This window comes from Oncorhynchus mykiss, chromosome 6 (assembly GCF_013265735.2).
Source record: "Oncorhynchus mykiss isolate Arlee chromosome 6, USDA_OmykA_1.1, whole genome shotgun sequence".
NCBI lineage: Eukaryota > Metazoa > Chordata > Actinopteri > Salmoniformes > Salmonidae > Oncorhynchus > Oncorhynchus mykiss.
Genome location: NC_048570.1, coordinates 2,632,118 through 2,647,361, shown reverse-complemented (window position 1 = coordinate 2,647,361; position 15,244 = coordinate 2,632,118). Strand labels below are relative to the sequence as shown.

At 44.6% G+C, this 15,244-nt stretch overlaps 1 protein-coding gene across 3 annotated transcripts in view; it reads right to left on the bottom strand.

The window, feature by feature from the left end:
* pdzd2 (PDZ domain containing 2) overlaps positions 1–15,244 on the bottom strand; it is a 161,090-nt gene that overhangs the window by 66,939 nt on the left and 78,907 nt on the right. For all 3 annotated transcript variants that reach the window (XM_036979212.1, XM_036979213.1, XM_036979214.1), the window contains one exon: positions 4,090–4,235. In XM_036979212.1, the coding sequence (XP_036835107.1) occupies positions 4,090–4,235 (146 nt within the window). The remainder of the gene's footprint in view (positions 1–4,089; positions 4,236–15,244) is intronic.

Here is a 15,244-nt window from a genome sequence, read left to right as displayed (position 1 = left end):
ACAGACCACGGACAGTCAGGAACAGACCACGGACAGTCTGCTACAGACCACGGACAGTCTGCTACAGACCACGGACAGTCTGCTACAGACCACGGACAGTCTGCTACAGACTACGGACAGTCTGCTACAGACCACGGACAGTCTGCTACAGACATCGGACAGTCTGCTACAGACCACGGACAGTCTGCTACAGACCACGGACAGTCTGCTACAGACCACGAACAGTCTGCTACAGACCACGGACAGTCTGCTACAGACCACGGACAGTCAGGAACAGACCACGGACAGTCTGCTACAGACCACGGACAGTCTGCTACAGACCACGGACAGTCTGCTACAGACCACGGACAGTCTGCTACAGACCACGGACAGTCTGCTACAGACCACGGACAGTCTGCTACAGACCACGAACAGTCTGCTACAGACCGCGGACAGTCTGCTACAGACCATGGACAGTCTGCTACAGACCACGGACAGTCTGCTACAGACCCCTCCACAACCAGAGGAAATAATATAAGATGAAAAATACACACACAGAAACACACACACACAGAAACACACACACACAGAAACACACACACACAGAAACATACACACACAGAAACATACACACACAGAAACATACACACACAGAAACACACACACAGAAACACACACACACAGAAACACACACACACAGAAACATACACACACAGAAACATACACACACAGAAACACACACACAGAAACACACACACACAGAAACACACACACACAGAAACACACACACAGAAACACACACACACAGAAACACACACACAGAAACACACACACACAGAAACATACACACACAGAAACACACACACACAGAAACATACACACACACACACACATAAACACACACACACAGAAACATACACACACATAAACACACACACACAGAAACATACACACACACACACACACACACACACATAAACACACACACACACAGAAACACACACACAGAAACATACACACACACACACACAGAAACATACACACACACATACACACAGAAACATACACACACACACACACACACACACACACACACACAGAAACATACACACAGAAACACACAGAAACACACACACACAGAAACATACACACACAGCAACACACACACACAGAAACACACAGAAACACACACAGAAACACACAGAAACATACACACACACACAAACACACAGCAACACACCCACAGAAACAAACACACAGAAACAAACACACACAGCAACACACCCACCCAGTACCAGTCAAAAGTTTTAGAACACCTACCATTCAAGGGTTTTTCTTTATTGTTACTATTTTCTACATTGTATCAAAACTATGAAATAACACTTATGGAATCATGTAGTAATCACAAACAAAATTGTTAAACAAATTTTCTAAAATATATTTTTTTATTGACACATATACTCCTCATCTCCAGCGCTCGAGGTCGTCAGACTGCTCATTATTACGCACACCTGTCACCATCATTACGCGCAACTTAAAAAACTCACCTGAACTCAATCACCTGCATGATTACCTCCCATGTATCTGTCAGTCCTGGTTCCTTCCCCGGGCGTTATTGTTTCTGTTCCAGTGTTTCATGTCTGTACGCTACTCGTGTTACTTGTTTTGTTCCTCGTGTTATTTAATTTTAAAAGTCACTCCCTGAACTTGCTTCCTGACTCTCAGCGTACAAGTTATAGAATAACGTCTGGTCACCTGATGCAGCAATCCATCACTCTCCTTCTTGGTCAGATGGGCCTTACACAGACTGGGGGTGTTTTTTGGGTCATTGTCCTGTTGAAAAACAAATCATAGTCCTACTAAGCGCAAACCAGATGGGATGGTGTATCGCTGCAGAATGCTGTGGTAGTCATGCTGGTTAAGTAGTGCCTTGAATTCTAAACAAATCGCAGACAGTGTCACCAGCAAAGCACCATCACACCTCCTCCTCCATGCTTCACGGTGCGAAATACACGTGCGGAGATCATTTGTTCACCCAGTCTGCGTCTCACAAAGATACGGCAGTTGGAATCAAAAATCTCAAATTTGGACTCATCAGACCAAAGGACAGATTTCCACCGGTCTAATGTTCATTGCTCGTGTTTTCTGGCCATAGCAAGTCTCTTCTTATTATTGGTGTCCTTTAGTAGTGGTTTCTTTGCAGCAATTTGAACATGAAGGCCTGATTCACGCAGTCTCCTCTGAACAGTTGATGTTGAGATGTGTCTGTTACTTGAACTCTGTGAGGCATTTATTTGGGCTGCAATTTCTGAGGCTGGTAACTAATGAACTTATCCTCTGGGGCTTCCTTTCCTGTGGCGGTCCTCGTGAGAGCCAGTTTCATCATAATGCTTGATGGTTTTTGCGAAACTTTCCTTGACATTTTCCAAATTGAATGACCTTCATGTCTTAAAGTAATGATGGACTGTCATTTATCTTTGCTTAATTGAGCTGTTCTTGCCATAATAGGGCTAGGGCTATCTTCTGTATACGAACTCTACCTTGTCACAACACAACTGATTGTCTTAAGAAGGAAAGAAATTCCACAAATTAACAAGGCATACCTGTTAATTGAAATGCATTCCAGGTGACTACCTCATGAAGTTGGTTGAGAGAATGCCAATAGTTTGCAAAGCTTTCATCAAGGCAAAGGATGGCTATTTGGAAAATGTCAAATATAAAATATATTTAGATTTTTTTTTAACACTTTTTTGGTTACTACATGATTCCATATGTGTTATTTAATAGTTTTGATGTCTTCAATCTTCTTATACAATGTAGAAAATAGCACAAATAAATGAAAACCATTGAATGAGTAGGTGTGTCCAATATGTACAGTACATAATAAAGCCAATATTTTTTTAGATTTTTATTTTACCAGGTAAGTTGACTGAGAACACATTCTCATTTACAGCAACGACCTGGGGAATAGTTACAGGGGAGAGGAGGGGGATGAATGATCCAATACTAAACTGGGGATTATTAGGTGACCATGATGGTTTGAGGGCCAGATTGGGATTTTAGCCAGGACACCGGGGTTAACACCCCTACTCTTACGATAAGTGCCATGGGATCTTTAATGACCTCAGAGAGTCAGGACACCAGGGTTAACACCCCTACTCTTACGATAAGTGCCATGGGATTTTTAATGACCTCAGAGAGTCAGGACACCGGGGTTAACACCCCTACTCTTACGATAAGTGCCATGGGATCTTTAATGACCTCAGAGAGTCAGGACACCGGGGTTAACACCCCTACTCTTACGATAAGTGCCATGGGACCTTTAATGACCTCAGAGAGTCAGGACCCCCGTTTAACATCCCGTCCAAAAGACAGCACCCTACACAGGGCAATGTCCCCAATCACTGCCCTGGGGCATTTGGATATTTTTTATACCAGAGGAAAAAGAGTGCCTCCTACTTCCAGCAGCATCTGGTCTCCCATCCAGGGACTGACCAGGACCAACCCTGCTTAGCTTCAGAAGCAAGCCAGCAGTGGTATATAGGGAGTATGCTGCTGGTATTAGGGCTGCTGGAGGGAGAGAGAGATGCAGGGTGGTATGCTGCTGGTATTAGGGCTGCTGGAGGGAGAGATGCAGGGTGGTATGCTGCTGGTATTAGGGCTGCTGGAGGGAGAGATGCAGGGTGGTATGCTGCTGGTATTAGGGCTGCTGAATGGAAATCAAATTGTGACTGTGTGTATAATTGTTTTGTAACTGGCTGATGGGAAAGATCTCCTTCTGAAAGATATTTACTCATGAACATCTTGAACACTTCAAGTCTAATATATTACAGTTTGCATTGATATCCTCCCTATTCACACAGCAGATCAGCTGTGTGTCCCTAAAGTGGACGTGGTCACACACACACACAGACACACACGGGTACACACACACACACAGGTACTCCACGGGTGGTGGTATTTATGCATGTGTGTGTGTATGCCTGTATGTGTTTATGCATGTGTGTGTGTGTGTGTGTGTGCATGTGCGTGCGTGTGTGTGTGTGCATCCATGTGTGTGTGTATATGTGTGTGCGTGTGTGTGTGTGTGTGTGTGTGTGTGTATCTTACCTCTGTGTGGCGCCTCCCTCCTCTACGTGCGCTATGATGATGCCGTGCGGGGAGCGCTTGGACCCTCGTCCTCCCGTAATCTGGATCCCCAGCCCCTCCTGACCTTTCACCATGTGCATCTTCCAGATTCGACTCCCCTCTCTGGGCTGGAGGACACAGACAAGACACAGGGTTAGGGTCATGGTTGACACGACTCCCCTCTCTGGGCTGGAGGACACAGACAAGACACAGGGTTAGGGTCATGGTTGATACAACTGGCCTCTCTGGGCTGGAGGACACAGACAAGACACAGGGTTAGGGTCATGGTTGATACGACTGGCCTCTCTGGGCTGGAGGACACAGACAAGACACAGGGTTAGGGTCATGGTTGATACAACTGGCCTCTCTGGGCTGGAGGACACAGACAAGACACAGAGTTAGGGTCATGGTTGATACGACTGGCCTCTCTGGGCTGGAGGACACAGACAAGACACAGGGTTAGGGTCATGGTTGATACGACTGGCCTCTCTGGGCTGGAGGACACAGACAAGACACAGAGTTAGGGTCATGGTTGATACGACTGGCCTCTCTGGGCTGGAGGACACAGACAAGACACAGGGTTAGGGTCATGGTTGATACGACTCCCCTCTCTGGGCTAGAGGTCACAGACAAGACACAGGGTTAAGGTCATGGTTGATACGACTGGCCTCTCTGGGCTGGAGGACACAGACACCATTCAAACCAATGAGGGATCAGACACCATTCAAACCAACGAAGCATCAGACACCATTCAAACCAATGAGGGATCAGACACCATTCAAACCAATGAGGGATCAGACACCATTCAAACCAATGAGGGATCAGACACCATTCAAACCAATGCGGGATCAGACACCATTCAAACTAATGACGGTTCGGAACATTAAAGGCAATTATCTCAGAAACATCTTTTTGCAGATACAACCTTACAGTCCAAAGCTCTCGATATCACAAGAACACAAGGAAGTGGTTTAGATAGTGGAATTCAGACTCGTCTCCATGTTTCATGTTTCTAGCTCAAGTGGATTGTTTTATGATTACCAAGTTAGGTAGAGTGATTACCAAGTTAGGTAGAGGTGTACCAGCAGTCAGATCAATGTGCTGCTGGAGATGTTGGGAGTGTTAGATTAGATGTGCTGCTGGAGACGTTGGGAGCGTTAGATTAGATGTGCTGCTGGAGGCGTTGGGAGTGTTAGATTAGATGTACTGCTGGAGACGATGGGGAGTGTTAGATTAGATGTGCTGCTGGAGACTTTGGGAGTGTTAGATTAGATGTGCTGCTGGAGGTGTTGGGAGTGTTAGATTAGATGTGCTGCTGGAGACTTTGGGAGTGTTAGATTAGATGTGCTGCTGGAGACGATGGGAGTGTTAGATTAGATGTGCTGCTGGAGACGTTGGGAGTGTTAGATTAGATGTGCTGCTGGAGGCGTTGGGAGTGTTAGATTAGATGTGCTGCTGGAGACTTTGGGAGTGTTAGATTAGATGTGCTGCTGGAGGTGTTGGGAGTGTTAGATTAGATGTGCTGCTGGAGACGATGGGGAGTGTTAGATTAGATGTGCTGCTGGAAACGTCGTCGAGTGTTAGATTAGATGTGCTGCTGGAGACGTTGGGAGTGTTAGATTAGATGTGCTGCTGGAGACGTTGGGAGTGTTAGATTAGATGTGCTGCTGGAGACGATGGGGAGTGTTAGATTAGATGTGCTGCTGGAGGTGTTGGGAGTGTTAGATTAGATGTGCTGCTGGAGATTTTGGGAGTGTTAGATTAGATGTGCTGCTGGAGACGATGGGAGTGTTAGATTAGATGTGCTGCTGGAGGCGTTGGGAGTGTTAGATTAGATGTGCTGCTGGAGACGTTGTGAGTGTTAGATTAGATGTGCTGCTGGAGGTGTTGGGAGTGTTAGATTAGATGTGCTGCTGGAGACTATGGGGAGTGTTAGATTAGATGTGCTGCTGGAGACGATGGGGAGTGTTAGATTAGATGTGCTGCTGGAGACGATGGGGAGTGTTAGATTAGATGTGCTGCTGGAGACGATGGGGAGTGTTAGATTAGATTTTACAAATTAGATAACATAAACCAAACAAAAAGCACAATGTTAAACAAACTCTACACACAAGGAAGACTTAACAATTTCCACAGAGAATTGTACTTGAAGAACAATGCAGATGCACAGTGTGGTAACAGAATGACGGCACAGGGGTGATCACCATGGAATTACCCCTACGGTAAAGATGGACTATACCACACCAAGTTCACACCATTAGCTACAAGGACAGGTCGGTGTACACTGAGTGTATAAAACATTAGGAACACCTGCTCTTTCCATGACATAGACTGACCAGGTGAATCCAGGTGATCAGCTATGATCCCTTATTGATGTCACTTGTTAAATCCACTTAAATCATTGTAGATGAAGGAGAGGAGACGGGTTCAAGAAGGATATTTAAGCCTTGAGACAATAGTGTATGTGTGCCATTCAGAGGGTGAATGGGCAAGACAGAATATTTAAGTGTCTTTGAACAGGGTATGGTAGTAGGTGTCAAGCGCACCAGTTTGAGTGAGTCAAGAACTGCAAAGCTGCTGGGTTTTTGACGCTCAACAGTTTCTCGTGTGTATCAAGAATAGTCCACCCACCACCCAACGGACATCCAGCCAACTGGACACAACTGTGGGAAGCATTGGAGTCAACACGGGCCAGCATCCCTGTGGAAAGCTTTAGAAACCCTGTGGAAAGCTTTAGACATCCCTGTGGAAAGCTTTAGACATCCCTGTGGAAAGCTTTAGACATCCTCGTGGAAAGCTTTAGAAACCCTGTGGAAAGCTTTAGACATCCCTGTGGAAAGCTTTAGACATCCCTGTGGAAAGCTTTAGACATCCTCGTGGAACGCTTTAGACATCCCTGTGGAAAGCTTTAGACATCCCTGTGGAAAGCTTTGGACATCCCTGTGGAAAGCTTTAGACATCCTGTGGAAAGCTTTAGACATCCTGTGGAAAGCTTTAGAAACCCTGTGGAAAGCTTTAGACATCCCTGTGGAAAGCTTTAGACATCCTGTGGAAAGCTTTAGACATCCCTGTGGAAAGCTTTAGAAACCCTGTGGAAAGCTTTAGACATCCTCGTGGAAAGCTTTAGACATCCCTGTGGAAAGCTTTAGACATCCCTGTGGAAAGCTTTAGACATCCTCGTGGAAAGCTTTAGACATCCCTGTGGAAAGCTTTAGACATCCCTGTGGAAAGCTTTAGACATCCTCGTGGAAAGCTTTAGACATCCTGTGGAAAGCTTTAGACATCCCTGTGGAAAGCTTTAGACATCCCTGTGGAAAGCTTTAGACATCCCTGTGGAAAGCTTTAGAAACCCTGTGGAAAGCTTTAGACATCCTTGTGGAAAGCTTTAGACATCCTGTGGAAAGCTTTAGACATCCCTGTGGAAAGCTTTAGACATCCTGTGGAAAGCTTTAGACATCCTGTGGAAAGCTTTAGACATCCCTGTGGAAAGCTTTAGAAACCCTGTGGAAAGCTTTAGACATCCTTGTGGAAAGCTTTAGACATCCTGTGGAAAGCTTTAGACATCCCTGTGGAAAGCTTTAGACATCCTGTGGAAAGCTTTAGACATCCTGTGGAAAGCTTTAGACATCCCTGTGGAAAGCTTTAGACATCCCTGTGGAAAGCTTTAGACATCCTCGTGGAAAGCTTTAGACATCCTGTGGAAAGCTTTAGACATCCTGTGGAAAGCTTTAGACATCCTTGTGGAAAGCTTTAGACATCCTGTGGAAAGCTTTAGACATCCCTGTGGAAAGCTTTAGACATCCCTGTGGAAAGCTTTAGACATCCTCGTGGAAAGCTTTAGACATCCTGTGGAAAGCTTTAGACATCCCTGTGGAAAGCTTTAGACATCCCTGTGGAAAGCTTTAGACATCCCTGTGGAAAGCTTTAGACACCCTGTGGAAAGCTTTAGACATCCCTGTGGAAAGCTTTAGACATCCCCTGTGGAAAGCTTTAGACATCCCTGTGGAAAGCTTTAGACATCCCTGTGGAAAGCTTTAGACATCCCTGTGGAAAGCTTTAGACATCCCTGTGGAAAGCTTTAGACATCCTTGTGGAAAGCTTTAGACATCCTGTGGAAAGCTTTAGACATCCTGTGGAAAGCTTTAGACATCCCTGTGGAAAGCTTTAGACATCCCTGTGGAAAGCTTTAGACATCCCTGTGGAAAGCTTTAGACATCCTCGTGGAAAGCTTTAGACATCCCTGTGGAAAGCTTTAGACATCCTGTGGAAAGCTTTAGTCCATGCCCCGATGAAGTGAGGCTGTTCAGAGGGCCAAAAGGGGGAGGGGGCAACTCATTATTAGGAAGGTGTTCTTAATGTTTTACATGTAACCCACAGTTTGCCATGTAACCTTCAATGTGACTGGCAGAACGGGTGTTGTATGTAGAGGACGATATCTCAGATAGGGTGGAGTGAGGTCTAAGAGGGTTTTATAAATAAGCATCAACCAGTGGGTCTTGTGACGGGTATACAGAGATGACCAGTTTACAGAGGAGTATAGAGTGCAGTGATGTGTCCTATAAGGAGCATTGGTGGAAAATCAGATGGCCGAATGGTAAAGAACATCTAGCCGTTCCAGAGCACCCTTACCTGCCGATCTATAAATTACATCTTCGTAATCTAGCATGGGTAGGATGGTCATCTGAATCAGGGTTAATTTGGCAGCTGGGGTGAAAGAGGAGCGATTACGATAGAGGAAACCAAGTCTAGATTTAATGTATGTGCTCAGAGAAGGACAGTGTACCGTCTAGCCATACTCCCAAGTACTAGCTCTAAACCCTCAGAGGTAGTAATCACACCTGTGGTGAGAGGGGCATTCTTCTTACCAAACCACATGACCGTTGTTTTGGAGGTGTTCAGAACAAGGTTAAGGGCAGAGAAAGCTTGTTGAACACTAAGAAAGATTAAAACCTGTTGCAGATTCACTTTTGCCGTTCCCATTTCTGTTAACGGTTTTGCTCGGAGAAAAACAAACAGTCTAGTAAAGTTTAGTAAAGAGAAGAACCCTGAGTGTGTGAGTAGTGAGTAAGACACAAACAGACACTCTGGGAGCGTGAGTATTACCAAGTCACTGTCCTGTCCTGTCCTGTCTGAAGATGTTGTGTGTTGTGAGTGATGACAGGTAGGTAGGTAGGGAAGTGCCTGAGGACAGTGAGTCAGTCAAGGACACACTTGTCTGGGCTAGTCCTTTCATTTCACCTCCCAACCCTAACCCTTCCTTATCCAACGGTGAGTCCTTTCATTTCACCTCCCAACCCTAACCCTTATCCAACGGTGAGTCCTCTCCTCTCCCAACCCTAACCCTTATCCAACGGTTAGTCCTCTCCTCTCCCAACCCTAACCCTTATCCAACGGTGAGTCCTCTCCTCTCCCAACCCTAACCCTTATCCAACGGTTAGTCCTTCCATTTCACCTCCCAACCCTAACCCTTATCCAACGGTGAGTCCTCTCCTCTCCCAACCCTAACCCTTATCCAACGGTGAGTCCTCTCCTCTCCCAACCCTAACCCTTATCCAACGGAGTCCTTTCATTTCACCTCCCAACCCTAACCCTTATCCAACGGTTAGTCCTCTCCTCTCCCAACCCTAACCCTTATCCAACGGTGAGTCCTCTCCTCTCCCAACCCTAACCCTTATCCAACGGTGAGTCCTCTCCTCTCCCAACCCTAACCCTTATCCAACGGTTAGTCCTCTCCTCTCCCAACCCTAACCCTTATCCAACGGTGAGTCCTCTCCTCTCCCAACCATAACCCTTATCCAACGGTTAGTCCTCTCCTCTCCCAACCCTAACCCTTATCCAACGGTTAGTCCTCTCCTCTCCCAACCCTAACCCTTATCCAACGGTTAGTCCTCTCCTCTCCCAACCCTAACCCTTATCCAACGGTTAGTCCTCTCCTCTCCCAACCCTAACCCTTATCCAACGGTGAGTCCTTCCATTTCACCTCCCAACCCTAACCCTTATCCAACGGTTAGTCCTCTCCTCTCCCAACCCTAACCCTTATCCAACGGTGAGTCCTCTCCTCTCCCAACCATAACCCTTATCCAACGGTTAGTCCTCTCCTCTCCCAACCCTAACCCTTATCCAACGGTTAGTCCTCTCCTCTCCCAACCCTAACCCTTATCCAACGATGAGTCCTTCCATTTCACCTCCCAACCCTAACCCTTATCCAACGGTGAGTCCACTCCCAACCCTAACCCTTATCCAACGGTTAGTCCTCTCCTCTCCCAACCCTAACCCTTATCCAACGGTGAGTCCTCTCCCAACCCTAAACCTTATCCAACGGTTAGTCCTCTCCTTACACCTCCCAACCCTAACCCTTTTCCAACGGTTAGTCCTCTCCTTACACCTCCCAACCCTAACCCTTATCCAAAGTTAGTCCTTTCATTTCACCTCCCAAACCTAACCCTTATCCAACGGTTAGTCCTCTCCTTTCACCTCCCAACCCTAACCATTATCCAACGGTTAGTCCTCTCCTTACACCTCCCAACCCTAACCCTTATCCAACGGTTAGTCCTCTCCTTACACCTCCCAACCCTAACCCTTATCCAACGCTTAGTCCTCTCCTTACACCTCCCAACCCTAACCCTTATCCAACGGTTAGTCCTCTCCTTACACCTCCCAACCCTAACCCTTATCCAACGGTTAGTCCTTTCATTTCACCTCCCAAACCTAACCCTTATCCAACGGTTAGTCCTCTCCTTACACCTCCCAACCCTAACCCTTATCCAACGGTTAGTCCTCTACTTTCACCTCCCAAACCTAACCCTTCCTTATCCAACGGTGAGTCCTTTCATTTCACCTCCCAACCCTAACCCTTATCCAACGGTGAGTCCTCTCCTCTCCCAACCCTAACCCTTATCCAACGGTTAGTCCTCTCCTTACACCTCCCAACCCTAACCATTATCCAACGGTGAGTCCTTCCATTTCACCTCCCAACCCTAACCCTTATCCAACGGTGAGTCCTCTCCCAACCCTAACCATTATCCAACAGTGAGTCCTTCCATTTCACCTCCCAACCCTAACCCTTATCCAACGGTGAGTCCTCTCCCAACCCTAACCCTTATCCAACGGTGAGTCCTCTCCCAACCCTAACCCTTACCCTTATCCAACGGTTAGTCCTCTCCTTTCCCAACCCAAACCCAGCAGTTAGTCCTCTCCTCTCCCAACCCTAACCCAGCAGTTAGTCCTCTCCTCTCCCAACCCTAATCCAACAGCTAGTCTTCTCCTCTCCCAACCCTAACCCAGCAGTTAGTCCTCTCCTCTCCCAACCCTAACCCAACAGCTAGTCCTCTCCTCTCCCAACCCTAACCCAACAGCTAGTCCTCTCCTCTCCCAACCCTAACCCAACAGCTAGTCTTCTCCTCTCCCAACCCTAACCCAGCAGTTAGTCCTCTCCTCTCCCAACCCTAACCCAACAGCTAGTCCTCTCCTCTCCCAACCCTAACCCAACAGCTAGTCCTCTCCTCTCCCAACCCTAACCCAACGGTTAGTCCTCTCCTCTCTCTCTTAGTACTAGCTGTTGAACCCCACTCTTTAATTCAAACAACATCAAAACGGCAAGTCCTCTCCTAGTCCTGACTGGCTTTTAGACCAACGGTGGAAGAGCCTGACACCAACTACAGCCATTAGTCATGAATGGTATTTCGCTAACAGTGAGAGAGAGACAGAACAACTCACCCTGATGAAAGCTCTTCAGCCGAAACGTAGCAACAACACGGAGACAAGAGTGTGCAACTTTCTTAATTATTTGTAGAGACAAAGACCAAAACAACAGACCATCTGACACTGGGTGGAGTCGCAGTGCATCGGCATAGCTGATATTCAACAAGGCCCTTCCGACATGTCACAGTCAGTCACATCTCCGTTGAGTTCCCACGCTGTGTTACTTTTCCCCGTTTTCACGCTTCCCATCCCTCCTGAACTCCTCAGACAGTCTCATAGAACACAAGAGAGGCTGGATCAACCAGAAACGCTGTCATCTTGTATACACGTCTTTCAGGTGTATCTCACACGAAACATATACTATAGTGTGTACTATGGTTGGAATATTATAGTTTTTACTGTAGTAATTTTTTTGGAGACTTTATTGTAGTTTACTCTATAGTATATAGTATAAATACTGTGGTAAAAGAAAACTGAAGGTATATACTGTTGTGTTTTTACGTATATTTCTGTAGTATTCAATAATAGTGCTTTTGTTTTCTTATCTTTGACGTAGAGGCGTTCGCCTTCAGGAAACCTACTGGAGAAATACGACAACAACAGAAAATGTACATTTTCCATAAGCTGTAGGTCTGGGGTCTGAACAGAACATACAGAGCTTGACCTCTTTTCTATAGCCTGTATAGAGCATAATGTATGGTGTATACTTGGCATGTAGGTTTCTCACTTACGGGTGGTACCAATTTCTATATGGGGGAGGAGAATGGGCAATTTAAATACTGTTTTACTATAGTTAAAAAAGTGTAGTGTTTCTGCGGACATTACTGTAGTATTTACTATAGTTACAAAAAAATGTAGTATTTTTGCAGACTGCAGTGTTTTTGGGGATATTTTTGTAGTATTTACGATAGTGTTTCTTTGTGGAAAATACTGTAGTATTTACTATAGTACTATACAGTTTACCACAGTATACTCTAGTAAGTACTCTTGCATTCTATAGTAAACTGTAGTATTCTTTAATGAAATAACTGCATGTTGAATCATCCAACGCATGAATATTGGGTTCAGCATCTGTAGGAGCTTTACAGTAGAAACCATAACAGTAGTTAGAGTTAACAGTAGTCAGAGTTAACAGTAGTCAGAGTTAACAGTAGTCAGAGTTAACAGTAGTCAGAGTTAACAGTAGTCAGAGTTAACAGTAGCCAGAGTTAACAGTAGTCAGAGTTAACAGTAGTCAGAGTTAACAGTAGTTAGAGTTAACAGTAGTCAGAGTTAACAGTAGTCAGAGTTAACAGTAGTCAGAGTTAACAGTAGTCAGAGTTAACAGTAGCGTGCTGTTGTGTGTATTTGCTTAGCATTGATCCACTTTGTCTGTGGTTCTGTGGTGAGGTTAGTCACTGTGGATGACTCATGGGTGTACAAGGGAGAGTTTGTTGGCAGGATTACAGTATTTCTGAAGAAAAGCTAACTCAACATGCAGCTAACGTCATCCCCAATCAGAAGGAAGACGGGACTCTATGAACAACAGACTTTCTCACGTCATTCACTACTACTGTTTGTCTCCTCAGTTTGGTCTCATTAATGTCTGGAAGTGACCCATCCATCTTGCATAATGCCTTGTCTTCAATCTCTAAACTAGTCAGGCCTGCCAGGTCTTCAAGGCAGCCTAACCCGCTCTGATTGGCTAAATGCTGATTTATACCCAGTGCAGTGTCGCAATGTCGTTTTCTGTCACTTTGTAGAGCGCATTGACATTTAACGTACTCCCACTGGGGCAGTGTTGTGTAGGCAATACCATACTATATACAGGGTTAGTTAGTACCATACTATATACAGGGTTAGTTAGTACCATACTATATACAGGGTCAGTTAATACCATACTATATACAGGGTCAGTTAATACCATACTATATACAGGGTCAGTTAATACCATACTATATGCAGGGTCAGTTAATACCATACTATATACAGGGTCAGGTTAATACCATACTATATACAGCGTCAGGTTAATATCATACTATATACAGGGTCAGGTTAATATCATACTATATACAGGGTCAGTTAATACCATACTATATACAGGGTCAGGTTAATACCATACTATATACAGGGTCAGGTTAATATCATACTATATACAGGGTCAGTTAATACCATACTATATACAGGGTCAGTTAATACCATACTATATACAGGGTCAGTTAATACCACACTATATACAGGGTCAGTTAATACCACACTATATACAGGGTCAGTTAATACCATACTATATACAGGGTCAGTTAATACCATACTATATACAGGGTCAGGTTAATATCATACTATATACAGGGTCAGTCAGTACCATACTATATACAGGGTCAGTTAATACCATACTATATACAGGGTCAGTTAATACCATACTATATACAGGGTCAGTTAATACCACACTATATACAGGGTCAGTTAATACCATAATATATACTGGGTCAGTTAATACCACACTATATACAGGGTCAGTTAATACTATATACAGGGTCAGTTAATACCGTACTATATACAGGGTCAGTTAATACTATATACAGGGTCAGTTAATACTATATACAGGGTCAGTCAGTACCATACTATATACAGGGTCAGTCAGTACCATACTATATACAGGGTCAGTTAATACCACACTATATACAGGGTCAGTTAATACCATACTATATACAGGGTCAGTAGTTATATACGTGGTCAGTTAATACCATACTATATACAGGATCAGTTAATACCACACTATATACAGGGTCAGTTAATACCACACTATATACAGGGTCAATTAATACTATATACAGGGTCAGTCAATACCATACTATATACAGGGTCAGTTAATACCATACTATATACAGGGTCAGTTAATACCATACTATATACAGGGTCAGTTAATACCATACTATATACAGGGTCAGTTAATACCACACTATATACAGGGTCAGTTAATACCACACTATATACAGGGTCAGTTAATACCATACTATATACAGGGTCAGTAGTTATATACGTGGTCAGTTAATACCATACTATATACAGGATCAGTTAATACCACACTATATACAGGGTCAGTTAATACCACACTATATACAGGGTCAGTTAATACCATACTATATACAGGGCCAGTTAATACCACACTATATACAGGGTCAATTAATACTATATACAGGGTCAGTCAATACCATACTATATACAGGGTCAGTAGTTATATACGTGGTCAGTTAATACCATACTATATACAGGATCAGTTAATACCACACTATATACAGGGTCAGTTAATACCACACTATATACAGGGTCAGTTAATACCATACTATATACAGGGTCAGTTAATACCACACTATATACAGGGTCAATTAATACTATATACAGGGTCAATTAATACTATATACAGGGTCAGTCAATACCATACTATATACAGGGTCAG